This window comes from Heteronotia binoei, chromosome 13, assembly GCF_032191835.1.
Source record: "Heteronotia binoei isolate CCM8104 ecotype False Entrance Well chromosome 13, APGP_CSIRO_Hbin_v1, whole genome shotgun sequence".
NCBI classification, from domain to species: Eukaryota; Metazoa; Chordata; class Lepidosauria; order Squamata; family Gekkonidae; genus Heteronotia; species Heteronotia binoei.
Window position 1 is genome coordinate 45,717,309 of NC_083235.1, and position 16,631 is coordinate 45,733,939.

Sequence of the window (16,631 nt, forward strand, 5' to 3'; positions counted from 1 at the left end):
TAGTGGTTTCAGTCCTCTGTTCTGTTTCTTTCTACAGAAATGGAGGCAAACAACCATTTTAACTTCACTGGCCATCCTTCTTCACCTGCTGCCTCAGGACTGAAACCGGCACCTTCCTCAGGGGACAACATATACACAAATGGATCTCCCATGAACTTCCCTCAGCAAGGGAAAAGTAAGTTTGAGGAAGGAGTGAATGTCGATTATCCATATCCTTAAGCTAAAGCTGGTTCTTGCCAGGATGTGAGATTTCAGTGCTATTCTTCTTTATGTCCCTGTGTAGGGGCTTTAAGTGTCTGTAAGTTGAAATGCAAGAATGCTGGCTGCCCTTCAGGGGAGTCTAATAGAAGTAATAAGTAGTATCAATGGAATAGTAGTTAAGATTCTTATATCCACAGGGTCCCTTTGTGAGCACAGCATTTAGAGCCAATAAAATCTTGAACATCTGGGCTTTTCTTAAAAAAAAATTAGTCCTGAGAAAAGCTTGGGAAAGTAGGCAGTATCTACTGCCTCACTTGTAGTCATTTATACATAATTCTTCCATTAGACTGGCAAAACCCAAAATAATTGTATCTCAGTTTCAAAAATTGCATAATTCAGTTAAAGCAAGATGGGAAAAGCTTTATCAGAGCTCTGGAAGATCCAGGATAAATCATACAATGCATTGTCCAGTGTGCTATCTTGATCTAGCCTAGCATAAGGTTTTCATCAGTGTTGCACCCTTCCATCAGAATGTTGATTATTTAATTAGCACCACTTAAAAAATCACCTCTTGTGAATTAGAAACTGCCTGAAAGAGCAGGAAAATTGAGATTACACAGAAGTGTGTATTTAACGTTCAGCTTTTATTTAAAGCCTGACTTTGTCTCTGCTGCAGGCATGTTAGTGGAGGTGATGATAGTAATGTGCTCATGAATATGATATCTGTTTTTACATTCTTTGTCTCCTCTACCGCTCTGTGAGGCAGGTCATTCAGGGGAATCCTAAACATGTTTTCCTGGGTGTAAGCCCCATTGAATAAGCCTAAGTAGAAGTCTGAGTAGACCTGCTTAGGATTGCTCCCATTATCTCCATTTTACAGAGAGATTTCTTTACTAAATAGAGAGGTTTGGATGCAGCCCAAACAAGATTTGCTAAACTATTTTATGGGATTGTTATGGAGATAGCCCCACTTATGTTGCTCTGAACTCCTCAAAGAAGGTCAGGATACAAAGTTGGTAAATATTCACTGAACCACATAGTGAGCTACCCTTTTCTCTCATCTGCAATATCTGTCAGCCCTCTTTGCCTGCATATGCAAGGTCTAGTGATAAAGAGCGGTTATATTTCTGGCTAAATATTAGAAAAAATAGTATTTTAAAAGGATCAGCCAGACAATCTGATTTACTTGTGCCTGTGTCAAGAGTGACGCAGGGTGTTTATCTAGTTACATATGTGGACCAGATCTCATTCCATTCATCCCAGTCAGCTGGGGCAGGGGAGCTGAGAACCTTTGCTTTCCTAGAGGAAAATGTTAAAAATCTTGAAAATAAATAAGCTGAGGGGCAGAAAGACTGGAAAGTTTGCTCTACAGTTTTTCTTTGCCTCTGGTTTCTGAAATTTTGGCATATTCATATGTTTTTGTGGGGTTTTTTGGTGTCTTTGAGCTGTGAAATTTTATTAGCTTTGAACAAAGATTGACGTGTTCAGCTTTCTACCACAGTAGAAGACAATGTATTACTTTTCCTCTAAGTGTGTCTATACACTGTGCTAGTTTTTTCTTCTTCCTGTCATTTGGTCCTCTTCTAACCTTTGTCCCATCCTGAGATATGCCAGTATTGGACCTAGAAAAACATGCCTTTCTCCTATGCTGATGTTGTGCAGCACCAGGTCCATTAACAATAATAAGACCTCAACCTTGCAAAATTATTTTACGATACAGAAAGTGGACCTGGCATGCATGACTGAGACCTGGGTGAGAGAGGTCGAGATGGTTGCCCTGAAAGAGCTGGTTCCCCTGCGTGTTTTGGTTCTCCAGCAGTCCTGGACAAAAAGACAGGGGTATGATGCTCATCCAGGAGGATTTCTCCTTCAGGTCACTCCCTGCACCAAAGATCACCAGTACTGATTGTGTGGGCCTGGCATGGGATGCTGAAGAGAGTTTGGCTATCTGACTGGTGTACTGACTGCCTAGGGCACCAGCAGATACCCTGTCATACCTGCAGGAAGTGGTATTGGGCTGGGCCTTGGTGTTTCCCAGGCTTTTAGTTCAATAGCTTTTAGTCCATGCCGATGAGGCCGCCTCCTTGCAGGCTGCAAACCTAACTTCACCCATGGCAGCACCAGGACTCTTTCAGTTTGTATTAGGTCCCATGAATCAAGCAGGCCACACCCTGGATTTAATCTTCAATATGGGGATAAATGTGGTCTTAGAGGCCATTGATGCAGTGCCATGGTGTGACCACTTCACCCTGAAGGCCCAACTTAGCATCCCATTCCCTTCCTGCTCAGGTTGCAAGCTGATTGATCCTCACCTGCAGAGACTGCTGGATCCAGTTGATTTCCAGAATGCTCTGTGGGATGCAATGCCCACTGGCAACTTGTTAGATGGGCTGATAGAGGACTGGCACAGCCATCACTCTGAAGCAATAGACAAAATCACTCCCCCACACTCTTTTCATATCAAACTTACCCAAGGTATACCTTGGAGCTATGGAGGATGAAACAGGAGCTAAGATGGCTAGAGTGCGTGTGGTGGCAGACTCTATGAAGCGGGAAGAGCATTTGATAAGATGTTTATGAAATCCTATGAGGTGGCAATGAAAGCCGCAAAGAAGAAATTCTGTGTGGCTTCCATTGCATCAGCTGGCTCTCACCCTTCTCAATTATTTAAAATAATTAGGACATTAGCTTCCCTTCCCATCCAAAAAGATAATAATTCAGCAATCAGCATTGAGGCTTTTGTGAGCTATTTTGTGGATAAAATCTTATCACTCCACCAGGAACTGCTGGCCACTATAGATACAGTATGAGAACTGGAGGCCCCTTGGCCATCTTCAAGTCCAGTAATGGATCATTTCAACTGACTCTCGCAGGACAAAGTTGCCAGAATTCTGAATGCTGTGAAGCCCACCACGTGCCTCCTGGACCCATGTCTGACATGGCTCTGAAAGCCAGCAATGATGGGATATTGGTCCCCCTGTTAGATACCATCAACTTGTGCCTGAATCCAGGGATTTTCCTGGGGGCTTTTAAGGAGGCTGAGATGAGGCTGCTCTTGAAAAAACCATCTTTGAACCCTACTCATCCAGGCAACTACTGCCCAATTTTGAACCTTTTGTTCCTGATTAAGGTGGTTGAAAGAGCGGTAGCCAAATAGTTCCAGGTTTTCTTGGATAATTCTGCAATCCTGGACCCGTTGTAGTCCAGTTTCTGTCCAGGCTATGGGATGGAGATGATATTGGTCACCTTTAAAGATGATCTCTGGAGGCATCTGGATCAAGGCAGATCAGTGCTGCTGTTATTACTTGGTTTGGCAACAGCATTGGATACAGTCAACCATGATCTTGTGACCCACTGTCTTGCCGATATAGGATATGTGGGACAGCCTTACAGTGGCTTGTCTCTTTTCTGTATGGTCAGGGACAGAGGATGGCACTTGGGGAGAGAGTTTTAACGCGTTACCCTCTGGCATGTGATGTTCCAAAAGGGGCGATCTGGTCTCCCATGTTGTTCAACATCTACATGCACCCCTTCACTCAGTTGATCTGGAACTTTGGGCTGAGTTGCCATCAATATGCTGATGACACCCAGCTATATCTGCTAATGTATGGCTGACCAGACTATTAAGAGTACATATACATCCATGCTCCATCAGCTTCACTGGCTTCCAGTTGAATACCAGGTCAAGTTCATGGTTTTGGTTTTGACCTTCAAACGCCTTTGCAGTCTGGGGCCAACATACCTGAAGGACCGTGTCTCCTGGTATGTCCCCCAGAAGAGTGTTGAGCTCAAAAGGTCAAGATCTAATGGTCCTCAGCCCCAAAGATGTCCGTCTTGCCTCAATCAGAGCCTTTGTGGCTCTCGCATGGGCCTGGTGGAACACTCTCCCTACAAAATCCGGGCCCTGCAAGATTAATGCAGTCCTGTAGGGCCTGTAAAATGGAGATGTTCTGCCAGGCCCATAGTTGAGGTGATGGAGAATTATCCATACTGGCCTTCCCTTCAGTATTCAGTCTATGTTGTCTTTTGTCTGTCTGCTCCACAGCATCAGTTTCCTCAGCCCCAAAGATGTCTGTCTTGCCTTAATCAGAGCCTTTGTGGCTCTCGCATGGGCTTGGTGGAACACTCTCCCTACATGTGGGGAGCCTGCACTGGAGCAATTGGAGACAAAACACTCTATTTTAACTTTGGTTAAATGGTGTGATTGTCTGTTATTTATTTATTGTTGTTTTTGTTTTAATGGCTTATTGAAATGTTAGATATTGAATTATATATTTATTGTCTTCTTGTAACTTGTTCTGAGCCTGCTCACGGGGTGGGGAGGGATAGAAGTCAAATAAATAAATTCTTTAATCAGCGGGTTAACAGCATTTTTGAATCAATGGGAGTTACAGCATTCTCCTTGCAAGGAGTGTATTAATTCTGAAAGATTTTATTGTGTCTTCAAATGCTCTGCTCAGGACTGGAAACCAGACTAGGTCTGTGTAGCTAAGAAAGCAGAGATTTCTTGAACAGCTATAGGTGTGGGCCTTTTAAGTCTTTTGTCCTGTGTGACCAGACAGAAAGGATTTTGGAATGGGTATTGGGAAGAAGTCAGGCATTTCTTACAGAGGATGAAATCACATGTAGCAGCAACTGTTTTATTTTGGTGAGAAAGAAGAAATGTTGTGGATGACCTCTTGAGTTAGTTTGGCCAAGGTGATTATTGTAATCTAATTTCCCCCAAAGTTTATTGCATCATTTCTCTCTTCCACTTCCCTTCATCCATAAAGGGAGACAAGCCGATAAGGTAGAAGCAACCTTCCTATTCAGTCTGTATTCCTAGCACTTACTGTGAATTTAATAGCTTCTCTTTTTTTCCTTCCCTCCTGGTAGGTTTGAATGGGGACATGAATGTCAATGGCTTATCTACTGTAGCTAACACTAGTACTTCAGGGACCCGCTCCTCAACCACCTCCCACCTCCACCACTCTTACGACTATCTCTGGAACTATTCTCAGTACCCCTCTGGCAATGGCAACAACCTCAAGGACAGCCCACTGTTCTCCCAGTATCCACTGAATGGTGTTGTTGGAGGCAATCGACAAGGCTCACCAGGACACAACACCAATCTGAGGGGGGGAGGTGGGCAGGAATTCTGGGCCAATGGCACTCCAGGGGCCATGGGTCTGAACTTTGATTCGACAGAGCTCTATGACTCTTTCCCTGATGATCAGAATTTTGAACTCCTGCAAAATGGCCCATCCAGCTTCTACACATCATCTCAACCTTCCCCCATGCTTAGTTCGGGCAGCCAGGGCTTCTCTCCACAGCAAGATGAACCAGGAAATGAGGAGCCTGTGAAAGAAACTGCATCTACTGTCTCAGAAAATGGCACCAGCCTGCTGGGCAGCATGGAGCTGGAGAGCACACAGCCAGGTATAGCAATAAATGGTTCCCAGACTTTTTATTCAGCAGACTTGGTATACTTTTGGACTGTTACAGAATATGCTTGTTTGTATTAATCCCTGAGCCTACTATGGTACTGGACAGGATCTCTTCAGGGAGGAGAACTTATTTCTCCTGCTTCTTCAGAATTCCTCACTGTTGGAAATATAGTGTCTGTTTGCCTTTTTCATGTCAGAGGCATATTGCTAACTAAGGTAGTTATGCTGGACTGTGTGAACGACTCTGTCTGTTCCATGTGGAAATTCTACTAGAATAAGGAAAGATTATCAGCAAATGGCTGGTGTCAGACCAAGAGGAGTGCACTTTGCCATCTTGTCTGTAGCGCTGTTCTCAGCCTTCATCTGCAGTGCTCTAAGGGTGTAGGTCAGGAGTGTCAAACATGCAGCCTGGGGGCCAAATCAGGCCCCCAGAGAGCTCCTATCAGGCCCCCGAGCAACTGGTTGTCTGCTTCCTTCTCCCTCTCTCTCACTTCCTTCTGCATCACAGCTTGCTTTGCAAGGCTTGCTCAATAGCACAGGAGCTATTGAGCAAAACTTCTATTTTCTCCATTAGCTGAGGTTCCTCCCTTGGAAATGAAGGCGGGGGGGAGGGAAAGCTTGCTTTACCAGACTCTCAATCGCACAGCAGAGCTACTGAGCCAAGCCTCTCTTCCTTCTGTTGGCTGAGGCTCCTCCCCATCCTGGTCCACTGTTCTCCCAGTATCCACTGAATGGTGGATTCCATTGCCCAGTTCCCTGAATCCTATGGGAGAGATACAAAGAAAGCACCTTTAAGACCAATGAGTGCTAATGTTTTAAGCATGTTTCATTTTAAGTTTTTTTAAAAAAATCTTTGTGTTTGTGTTCTTTATAAAGTTTATATCTCTGCTGCCTGGCATTACATTTTATGATGCACATGGCCCAGCCCAACAAGGTCTCATTTATGCAAGATCCGGCCCTCATAACAAATGAGTTCAACACCCCCAGTGTAGGTGATACTGGTGGGCTGGGAATGGCCAACCGAGGTTCACCTGCTGAATCAGGGCTGGCAGGTGTTGGCGGCTGTGCACCAGCTGTTGGCTGTGAATCCTGATAAGCCTGCAGCTCATTTTCTTGCTGGTCAGCTTCTATTAACTCAAGGCTGGCTACAGGGGCTTCTTGTCTCCTGAGGGGCCCTCTTCCAAAGAGTCCTCATTATTGTTGAGCCTTGGCTGACTCATGGCAATGCGTGAGCAGTCTCAGTATGGCTTTCCACAATCTTTAAATCACCACTGAATCTTTCTGTTCAAACGATGCAACATGAACCATCTTCTCTTTAGTCATTTGGCTTGCTATCTCTTATATCTGACTACTCTCCCATAAGATCCTCACAACTCGTTAGTGAATTTTCCTCCGGTATACAGCCCCAGCTTGGCATAATATAGCTTTCACTCAGAAACTGATCAGTAATTTCACAAGTCAAAACTAGACCCAGATTAATGACTTTCTGGTTAAATCTTAGCGGTGTTGATGCTCTGAAGTCATTTATATAGGAATGCACATCTCTATAGTTTGAGACTGGTATAAGCTTTTCAGCTGTTGTCTCAGTGACTTGCCCCAAAGAATGCCTGGGACAGAGATGGTCAGTTACATGGATTCTGGGCTGGTTTTGTTTCCTCTTTAAGCAAAGTTGCACAGCCACTTGGTTTTCTTTAGGGGAGTCAGCAAATTAACTGCGGAAGGTGGGCGAAGAATGACAAATCCCTTTCATGGATTTCCAGGAAATCTTGTACAAACCAGATGAGAATGTCTCATGTCGGTATTATTATTATGTAAATCAAATTTCCTTTGAATAGGAACAAGCTTGGTCGGTGTGAGTGAGGCAAAAAAAACTGGAAGAAGAATTTTTTATAGTTCAGTGTCAAAGGACTGTGTGTGTAGGTTAATGTATGATGCCAGCTTCTGAGTGTGGAGTGTGATCCTCAACTCAGAACACCCGTGGTCAAAACTTTCATTCAAAGAGAGAACCTCATAGGCTTGTTGGGACATTTTCAGTGAGGCTTTGAAGCCCTGCTGCTTCATGTCAAAGGTTATCATGATATGGAGAGGTTTATGTTCATTAAGAGATGTAGCATTACTTGGGTCAGCTTTAAAGGGACACTAGTTAATTTGTTCTTATAGCTTGATGTTGCAGAATAGTTAAGCAGAACAATTAGTACTTTTGTTCCTAAATAAGCAAATTTTCATCTTTTAGTGTTGCCTGAACATGTTTCTTTTTCCAGTACTCTCTAGACTTAGTTACAACATTTCATTCCCCGATTTACTCAGAATCTCTGCCTCTTCTTAATTCTCCATCATGGACAGCTGACTTGCTAGCATTCATGCTGATTTAGGGTGGTGGTGGATGAGCCATGCTCTGCAGTACAGGCTTCTGTTTAAAGAAATAATGTTTCAGTGTTTGGGGCAGGGGGTGTAGTAAAAAAATCATCATGGTCTCCTATTTTTGCATCCATACAACCTGCCCTGAGAAACTGAGGAGTCTTGGCAGGGGTGCACTATCCCTTTACATCCAGTGCAATAAATGGCAGTGGGTATAATTCATATCATGGGCTTATTACTGTTAGCCAGAGTCTCTTCTGAACCTACATGATAATGATAGTTGAGGATGGCACTGAGAGTTTTGAGGAAGAATGCTATAGATTCCTTGGCTTTATGGCTGGCACAAAAATTCTAAATGGGTTTATTACTGACCCCATTTGATTAAAAAAAATTAGGCTCACCATTGACAGTGGGAATATTTGCAGTTCTTCTGCTAGTCTGACCACAGATGCATTGTATTATTTCTCCCCCTTTAACTTCCGGATTAGTTCTAAAAAGTGCACACTTCTGCTGCTCTAAACTAAGCTGAATTGTGCTTTTATTGTCAATAACTTCTGTTGAGTGTCTTCTACATGCGGATGGCACCATACTCCAAATCTCTGGGTTATCTTTCCTAGGTAGATTGAATTATGTAGTAGTACCTACTGTGGTAACATTTAGTAAGAATTTTGAATGGACTACAATGTTGTACAGATGATTTTTCCATCTTTTTGCTTGCTTGTTTTTTTACCTTCTGGGATCCTAAATTGATGTCTTTTTGAATAATTACCTAGAAATTGTAATATGATATCTTTAAAACAAATTCTTGTAGACTTGAAAATATGTGGCTACAATGGATCTTCTCCAGTTGTTGAGCCACTCAGCCAAGAAGCCTCTGTCTTGGTACCTGATGCTGGAGGTGGCTGTCTGGAAGATGCTTCACGGATACCCCCTCCCTTGGAAGACCCTTTGGAACCCTTTGAGTCACTGGACAGAGGTAAAGGGGGTGTGGTTTTGCAGGTTTTCCATTTGATCTAGCTTTTCCCTCCTAGATTTTAGAATGCATATTCTTATCAGTTGTGGCAGTACTTATATGTCATTCAGTGATGGAGCATCTCTTGATACAGAATATCTTCTAAAGTTTGTATAAATTCAGCTAATGGCTTCAAAAGATCATGGGGCTGCAGCTTCTTTGCTGAGCAAATAAAATTCCATTCCCTGTATACATATAGCTCTTATGGCATGCACTGTAGTTGTCACTGGTGTGCAGAATCTACATTAGCATTATCTTTGCGATCTGCCTTTCAAGACGCATGTTCTCTCTGCCTATATAGCTACATACAGATCTTAAAGCTTGAAAGTAGTCTGTCCTCACCTTACTGCTGCTTGTGGCTGCTTGCCAAAGCAAGACTAAATGGAGTTAGATCGGTTGGTTCGCATAACAGAGGTCTCTGGCTGTCTGGCAGGAATGATGGCTAGAGGCACTCTTCCCTTGAGTGTGTGGGTTCATGTAGTGTTCAATGAAGGCACAGGTAGTCCCAGCACAGGGATTTTTTATAATGCATGCAGCAGTGAACACATGGCAGAATTACAGTGCTTCGGGAACTGCTGTGGTTCCCAAACCTTTGCCCTTGAGGTGTGGGTTCATGTAATGTTCAGTGAAGGCACAGGTAGTCCCAGCACAGGGATTTTTTATAATGCATGCAGCAATGAACACATGGCAGAATTATAGTACTTTGGGAACTGCTGAGCCAGATTCATGTCCCAATGCTTGTGTTGTGGAAAAAATTAATTGTTGTCTTGCTAACACCGCTACTATGTGAGATCCTTACTTTCCAGCAGCACCACTGTTCTTCTCTGATTCTTTGGTGACAAATCTTGTTTCAGAACTCCAGACCATGTGTATGTAATTGCAGTACGGGGCTTATACTAGCCCATTTTACAAGGCTGTTCCATATATGTAACATTTTGAACACTTGTAATGTACTTGATTACTATACCTGTTTCCAAGCTGTTATTTTTCAGAATTTATTTTTTATCTTAAAATTTGAGTTTACAAAGAAGCATGTACAATCAGTGTGGCCAACTAGTTTAGAAAGTTGGTGTTTGGCCTGAATTCAAAACCCTGCTGAGCTATAGTCTCACTGTGTGGTACTGAGTAAGCTGCTATCTATCTTTCTCCATTTTTGTAGTATCATTGTGCCAAATAGAATTACACCCTTCTAAGATCATTGAAGTCAGTGGGCTTAGAATGTTGTAATTCTGCTTAGAATTTCACTGTTTACAGACCGACCTCATTATGGGAACTGTGAAGATAAAAAATGTTTCAGAAATCTTTAAATGATCATGTGACCCCTTATTAAGAGTGTTCTGGGCATGGCTTCACTGGGTTGGATGGTATGTAAATATTTGCTTCTAATTCCTGATTGCAGACCCTGGAACAGGAGACCTCTACGAGATGGATACATCTGAGCTGGTGAGCGACAAGTCCCCTCTGGAGGACCCAACTGACATCTCTGCCTTGGATTGTCCTGGCAGCCCCTCTCTGAACCATTCTGACTCCTTCAGCCTATTGGCAGATGATAGTCAGCCTGACACCTCACTTTTTGGAAGTGCCAATTTACCACCTGTTCTTGAGGAGTCTGTTTTGCAAGGTGAGCAGGCTATAAATACAAGGAGGCATTATGGAAGGCATGTGGGGAGGGTAGGTGACAGCCTTCCCTTCTCCCTGCTGCTTTCTAAAGCCAGGTGTCCCTGTAGGCCTTAGGAGTGAGAAGGGAGGGGGTTCAAGCAGCACCTGGTCCTTCTTCTTTCTCCAGCTGTCTTCCTTGTCTGAGTGTCCTGGTTGAGTATTTTTGGAAGAACTTACGAGATTCTGCAGTGTAAGTTATTTGGCAGGTTAGGCTCTTCCAAGCAGTGACAAAAGAAACATACAGGTCTGTGGTCTCAGTAGATAGAAGTCTGGGAAAGGACAGCCAGATCATTTTACAAATATTGGATTACAATCCGTGGTTGTTTTCCACCAGTACAAGGGCTCTTCCGAATCACAGGGTTGGAAGGAGCCATATAAGCCATCTTCTAGTCCAGCCGCCCCCTGTTCAATGTAGGATCAGCCTAGAGCATTCCTGACAAGTGTTTGTCCAGCCGCTGCTTAAAAACTGCCAGTGAGGGGGAGCTCACCACCTCTCTAAGCAGTTGATTCCACTGCTGAACAACTCTTACTGTAGAAAAAGGGTTTCCTAATGAACATATTGAACATATTAAGCTGCCTTCTACTGAATCAGACCCTCGGTCCATCAAAGTCAGTATTGTCTTCTCAGACTGGCAGCGGCTCTCCAGGGTCTCAAGCTGAAGGTTTTCACACCTATTTGCCTGGACCCTTTTTTGGAGATGCCGGGGATTGAACCTGGGACCTTCTGCTTCCCAAGCAAATGCTCTACCACTGAGCCACCGTCCCTCCCCAGCTGGTACCTTCCCACCCTTAAGTAAAACCCATTATTGCGAGTCCTCTTCTCTGCTGCCAACAAGAATAGGTCCCTGCCCTCCTATAAATGACAGCCCTTCATATACTTACAGAGAGTTATCATGTCCCCCCTCAACTTCTTCTTCTCCCGACTGAATATTCCCAGGTCCCTCAGCTTTTCCTCATAGGACTTGGTCTCCTTGCCCCTGACCATCCTAATCGCTCGCCTCTGCACCCACTCTATTCTGTCCACATCCTACTTGAAGTGAGGCCTCCAGAACTGCACACAATACTCCAGGTGTGGCCTGACCCAATGCAGTATACAGCAGGACTATGACATCTTGCGATTTAGATGTTATGCCTCTGTTGATACACCCCAAGATGGCATTAGCCTTTTTTGTCGCTGCATCACACTGGCTGCTCATATTTGACTTACGGTTCACCTGTACCCCAACATTTTTCTGTGTGTGTATGGATTTCATCAGTACTCTGTTCCCACTGCACATCTTAATCATGCCGCACACTGTTCCTGGTCGTCCTTGAAACCCTGAGAACAGTCTTCCAGATGGCACAATGGGCTATAGCAGGAGGGGGGAATGTGAAAGAGTTCCATTTATTGAGTTCCACTTTGGTCATTGATCATGGGATCCAACCCACTGAGAATAGTAAATCATATTTTTACAGTCTGTTTGTGAAAGAGTGCATAACTGAAGATTTCTGTACCCATTATGAATTTTTGGCTTTGGTGAAGCTTCACAATAGATTGTGATTTTATCTTGTCACTCTTGAGAAGCTGAAAATCTGCTTTGGGGTGTAAGTGTAGACACTGCTCCCTTCAACAACTGCAAAACAGAGTGCATAAATCCACAGGTATCTAATGAACCAAAACTATGGAATTGTAGCTCCCTAGATCAGAACCTTTTCTGTGCACTCCTTTTGTAGCGAGTTCATGGATGAATTCAGATGACTGTGTTGTTCGTATAATGGTTAAGTTTGCTATATGGTAGCCTTATTGTTTAACAAATGAGAGGAAAAAGGCCCGAAAGTGATGAAAATAATCATGTTGGTGGATTGTTAATGAGTAGACTCCACTCTAGCAGAGTTCACTTTGAGAAATTTTGCTTAACTTCTAGGCAGTCAGTAGGCTATATTGTTAGACACTTACCTTTGAAAATATCTGTTACTCTTTTGACACTGGAGATCTGTGGCTAGATATTCAGTCCACATTTATGATGCCCTGATAACCTGATTTCTTCTTCCCAGCTCTTAAAAAATCTTTGTGATTGTTAGTCCCAAATTCTTAATATGCAGAAGCAAAACTTAAGGCTCCCTTTCTTCAGCATGCATGTGAGACCAACACCAAATCCCTACACCAGATATTTAGGGCAGAATAGGTTCTACCTGGGGCAGAGGAGCAATATAGTAATACTGTCCTTGTTCAGCTGAATTAATCCTAAAAGTATGGGTGTATGGATTCACAAATAAAGACAGTAAGATTTCAGGTTTTCATGGCTGGTAACATCATTAGGGTTTGTAGAATCTTTCGGGCTCAAGTGCCGTGTTCTACTGGAGAAAGTTTTTCTTCCAGACGTTTCGTTCTCGGCTGCGGAGAACATCCTCCGGCTGCAACGCCACTGAGGATGTTCTCCGCAGCCGAGAACGAAACGTCTGGAAGAAAAACTTTCTCCAGTAGAACACGGCACTTGAGCCCGAAAGATTCTACAAACCCTAAAGACAGTAAGCCTCCATCCTCTCAAGATGTTTCCCCTTCCTGGGGAGAGGGGTGTAATTCCTTCTCCCTATACAGCCCCATTTACTGGTCTCTCCCCTTGTTCCTGCAGACAACAGCTTGGAGTTGACAGGTGTGAGTGAAGTGGAACAAGAAGACACAGAGTTTCTGGATTCACAAGCATCACTGGAACCAGAGAGTCTAGATGCCACCTTGGAAGAGGTAGTCAAAAACAGCTGCCTAGAGGCCTCTGCATCTCTGATAGGTGCGGGCACCAAAGAGTCTTCAGCATGCAACGTGTCAGCAAAAAGTGAGCAGACTCTTCACAGACCACTTTAACTACCTTGGGTGTATTTAAAAGATTAACCAGTAGTTGACAGTGTTGGTAATTGTTCTTTCTGAGCAGGTGACCTTCCAAGAAGACGGATAGCCACAGCAGATGAGGTGCGCTACCCTTTAAAGCATGGGTAGGTAATGCCATCTGCTTGATGTAAGTGGGTTTCTGCTCTGTGATCCAGGCACTATACATTGCACTGAAAGGGGGAGCAAGGGTGAAAGTGCAAGCATCCAGTTTATAACAGCTGTTTCCATGTCCAGGTGGCGAAGGGAAGTGCGCATTAAGAAGGGCAGCAGCCGCTGGCAGGGAGAGACCTGGTATTATGGGCCTTGTGGCAAGCGGATGAAGCAATTTCCAGAGGTGATAAAGGTAAAACCTGCTTCCTGGAGAGACGGGTCAGTAGCAGTTGGTGGACAGAGAAGCTTATTTCCTCTTGGTGTGACTTCTCCATTTGGCTTGTGTTATGCTGCTGCAGAGATAGCTTTTGACAGCTTGCTTTGTCGAGCAGTAGTAATGTTTCCACTTCCTTGCTCGGATACAGTTCCTGTTTCTTCACCAACTCCAAGGGGGCAAGGAGACATTCTACAAGAGTGGTTTCTGTTGGGCTGAAGCATCAATAACTTGCATTAGCAACTAGAACCCCAGTTTTCCTCCACTGCAAATGATTAAAGTGAGCAAGCAGCCTGACTGCTTTAGAACTGAGGCTTGCAAGTGCTCCCAGAATGCCTCTCTGTTCTGGTGCTGTTGCAGAAACATCTGTCCTTGTCCTTCCAGCTTCTCTAGGAAGTAGCATTTTGGCATTAAAGTGAACGTGGGAAGTAAATGGTAGTGAACTTTTATAGCTTTCATGGCATAGTGTGAACTGTATTAAAGTAGTATAAAGCCCAGCATTATTGAGTTGTCTATCTTTAGTTGTCCTTCATCTCCAGATGGCAGCCTCCTGCCCTGCCCTGGATAGCCCAGGCAAGCTCGATCTTGTCAGATCTCAGAAGCTAAGCAGGGTCGACTCTGGCAAGTAATTGAATAGGAGACCTCCGTAGAATTTCAGGAGGCAGGGGCAGGCTTTATTCAGCCACTTCCCTGAATATCCTCCAGGCCCCCAGTAGGGGTCAGTCATTAGAAGTCACCTTGGCTTCCAGGTGCAGACACACACACACACAAAATGCAAAAATACTGCCCAAAAAACCCCACCCAAAACCAGTAGTTTCGGACTCTTGCATTTCCCTCAAGCTTTGTTGATATTCTTCAGTCTGTTCCCCTAATGGCCCCTGCCATACTGTTCACATCTCTCACTATCCAAGCCAGTAGGGAACCATTGATTTTGCCAGTAGAGTTGCTATTAATAACTGCTACAGGAATTGAATACACAGAGCATCAGCCCAGAAATAGAATATGTTGTTCAGGTTGCATGTTTACTATTGTGAGGCCTACAGGTGGGCAACATCCAGTGTGTATATCTTGACCCAAGATATTCATTCCCTTCCTCCCTTTGAAAGGTTGATAAGATATTCTTTTATCAGCTCCAACAGACATGTTTCTCCCCAACTCCACCCCAAATTCAGCCAGAACCTGTCTCCTCCCAAGAAGCTGGGCTCTATATGTTTTCTGACCTGCAGACTTTTTTGAAATTTACTCCCCCTCTAGTACCTGAGCAGAAACACTGTACAGAATGTCCGCCGTGAGCATTTCAGCTTCAGCCCTCGGATGCCAGTAGGAGACTTCTTTGAAGAGCGGGATACACCTGAGGTGGGTATTAGTACAAGCCAGAAGTTTTGCAAGGGATCACTGGCATCAGATCTTTCCAGCCCAGCTTCTGCTGGGATCATATGGTCAAAATAGCAGCTGCCACAAATGCACTTAGGATTTTAGAAGCACAATTGAAGAACCATGTATTTTGAGACACTCGTGCTAAAGAGTGTAGTAAAAACCATTTGTTTTTATCAGTTGTAGAAAATGGGTGTTGAGCATCTCGTCAAGCTTTAAAAAAAATTATCCACTTCATTGACATAAGACCTGGATCTGTTAGTGTGTTTATGGAGTAAGAGGAGGCAGCATTGCTGATGCAGGCTAGTTCATGAGGGAGAGCTGAAAATTTGCTGCAGAGAAATGGAAGTTACAGAGGAAGAGAGAGATCAGTTTCTGCAGATGGTATCTTTTTCCTTCTTTCACAGGGCTTGCAGTGGGTAAAGTTGACATCGGAGGAAATCCCCTCACGTATCCAGGCCATCACAGGCAAGCGTGGCCGGCCCCGCAATACTGAGAAAGCCAAGGCTAAGGAAATACCCAAGGTGAAACGTGGACGAGGCCGTCCTCCCAAAGTGAAAGTGCCTGACCTGAGCAAGACAGATGCCCGGGTTCTGAAAAAACTGGAAGCGCAAGGTACCAGCTTAATCCATTCTTTTCTGCATGCCTGTAGCCTTCACAAGAAAGAGTTTTAGTTTGTGGCAGGAGTTACTTATTGATCTCTGTGGCAGGGATGTTCATTCTGTGTGTCAAGAAAATTCAACTTTTGCTCTCAAAATAAATAAAGCAAATCAACATGATGCATGCAAATCTGCTTATTTTGCAAAGAACTCCATTTGCATGCTTTTTATGGAAACTGATATTTGAGTTTTTGCAAAATTTGGAATTTCTTGTCAAGGAGCGGTGTGGCAGCAGGAAGAGTGGAACGACTAAGCAAGGGGCATTAAGAGTACATAGGTAAGAGACCGTGACTGGAGATCATGAAGGGTGGGGTAGGTAGCCACACAGAGCATAGGAGTTCTGCCCCTACGAACTGAAACCCTTACAAAAACTGTCTTCCTACTTTCCTATGTGTCTCCACAATCATGAAAACTAGACATTTGTTTTTAAGACGAAAGCTGATGAATATAAATACAGTTACAGGTCCCTGTAGATTATGTATGTGGAATCTTTAAGAACAAACAACCCAGCTGTAAGAAACTGGATGCTCGGATATCTTTGTCAGGTCTAGCTTGTTGTGGGTAGCATTAGATAAAAGAATCTTGCAGCCCAGCTGAGATGCTGTTATCCACAAGACCATAAGTGTCTTAAAGGTTGCCTTAAGCTAACAAATGTGCATGTAAGGAATCAACACTATATCTGGTTATCTTGAATGCGACAACTAAGCCTAGAACA

The 16,631-nt window shown here is 43.9% G+C and overlaps 1 protein-coding gene across 1 annotated transcript in view; it reads left to right on the top strand.

Moving 5' to 3' along the window:
* Positions 1-16,631, top strand: part of BAZ2A (bromodomain adjacent to zinc finger domain 2A) — a 49,632-nt gene that overhangs the window by 8,544 nt on the left and 24,457 nt on the right. The window contains exons 2-10 of the mRNA XM_060253352.1: positions 38-175; positions 5,077-5,619; positions 8,797-8,961; positions 10,397-10,618; positions 13,269-13,466; positions 13,563-13,623; positions 13,754-13,862; positions 15,138-15,239; positions 15,665-15,872. Of these exons, the coding sequence (XP_060109335.1) occupies positions 40-175; positions 5,077-5,619; positions 8,797-8,961; positions 10,397-10,618; positions 13,269-13,466; positions 13,563-13,623; positions 13,754-13,862; positions 15,138-15,239; positions 15,665-15,872 (1,744 nt within the window). The 5' untranslated portion in view covers positions 38-39. The remainder of the gene's footprint in view (positions 1-37; positions 176-5,076; positions 5,620-8,796; positions 8,962-10,396; positions 10,619-13,268; positions 13,467-13,562; positions 13,624-13,753; positions 13,863-15,137; positions 15,240-15,664; positions 15,873-16,631) is intronic.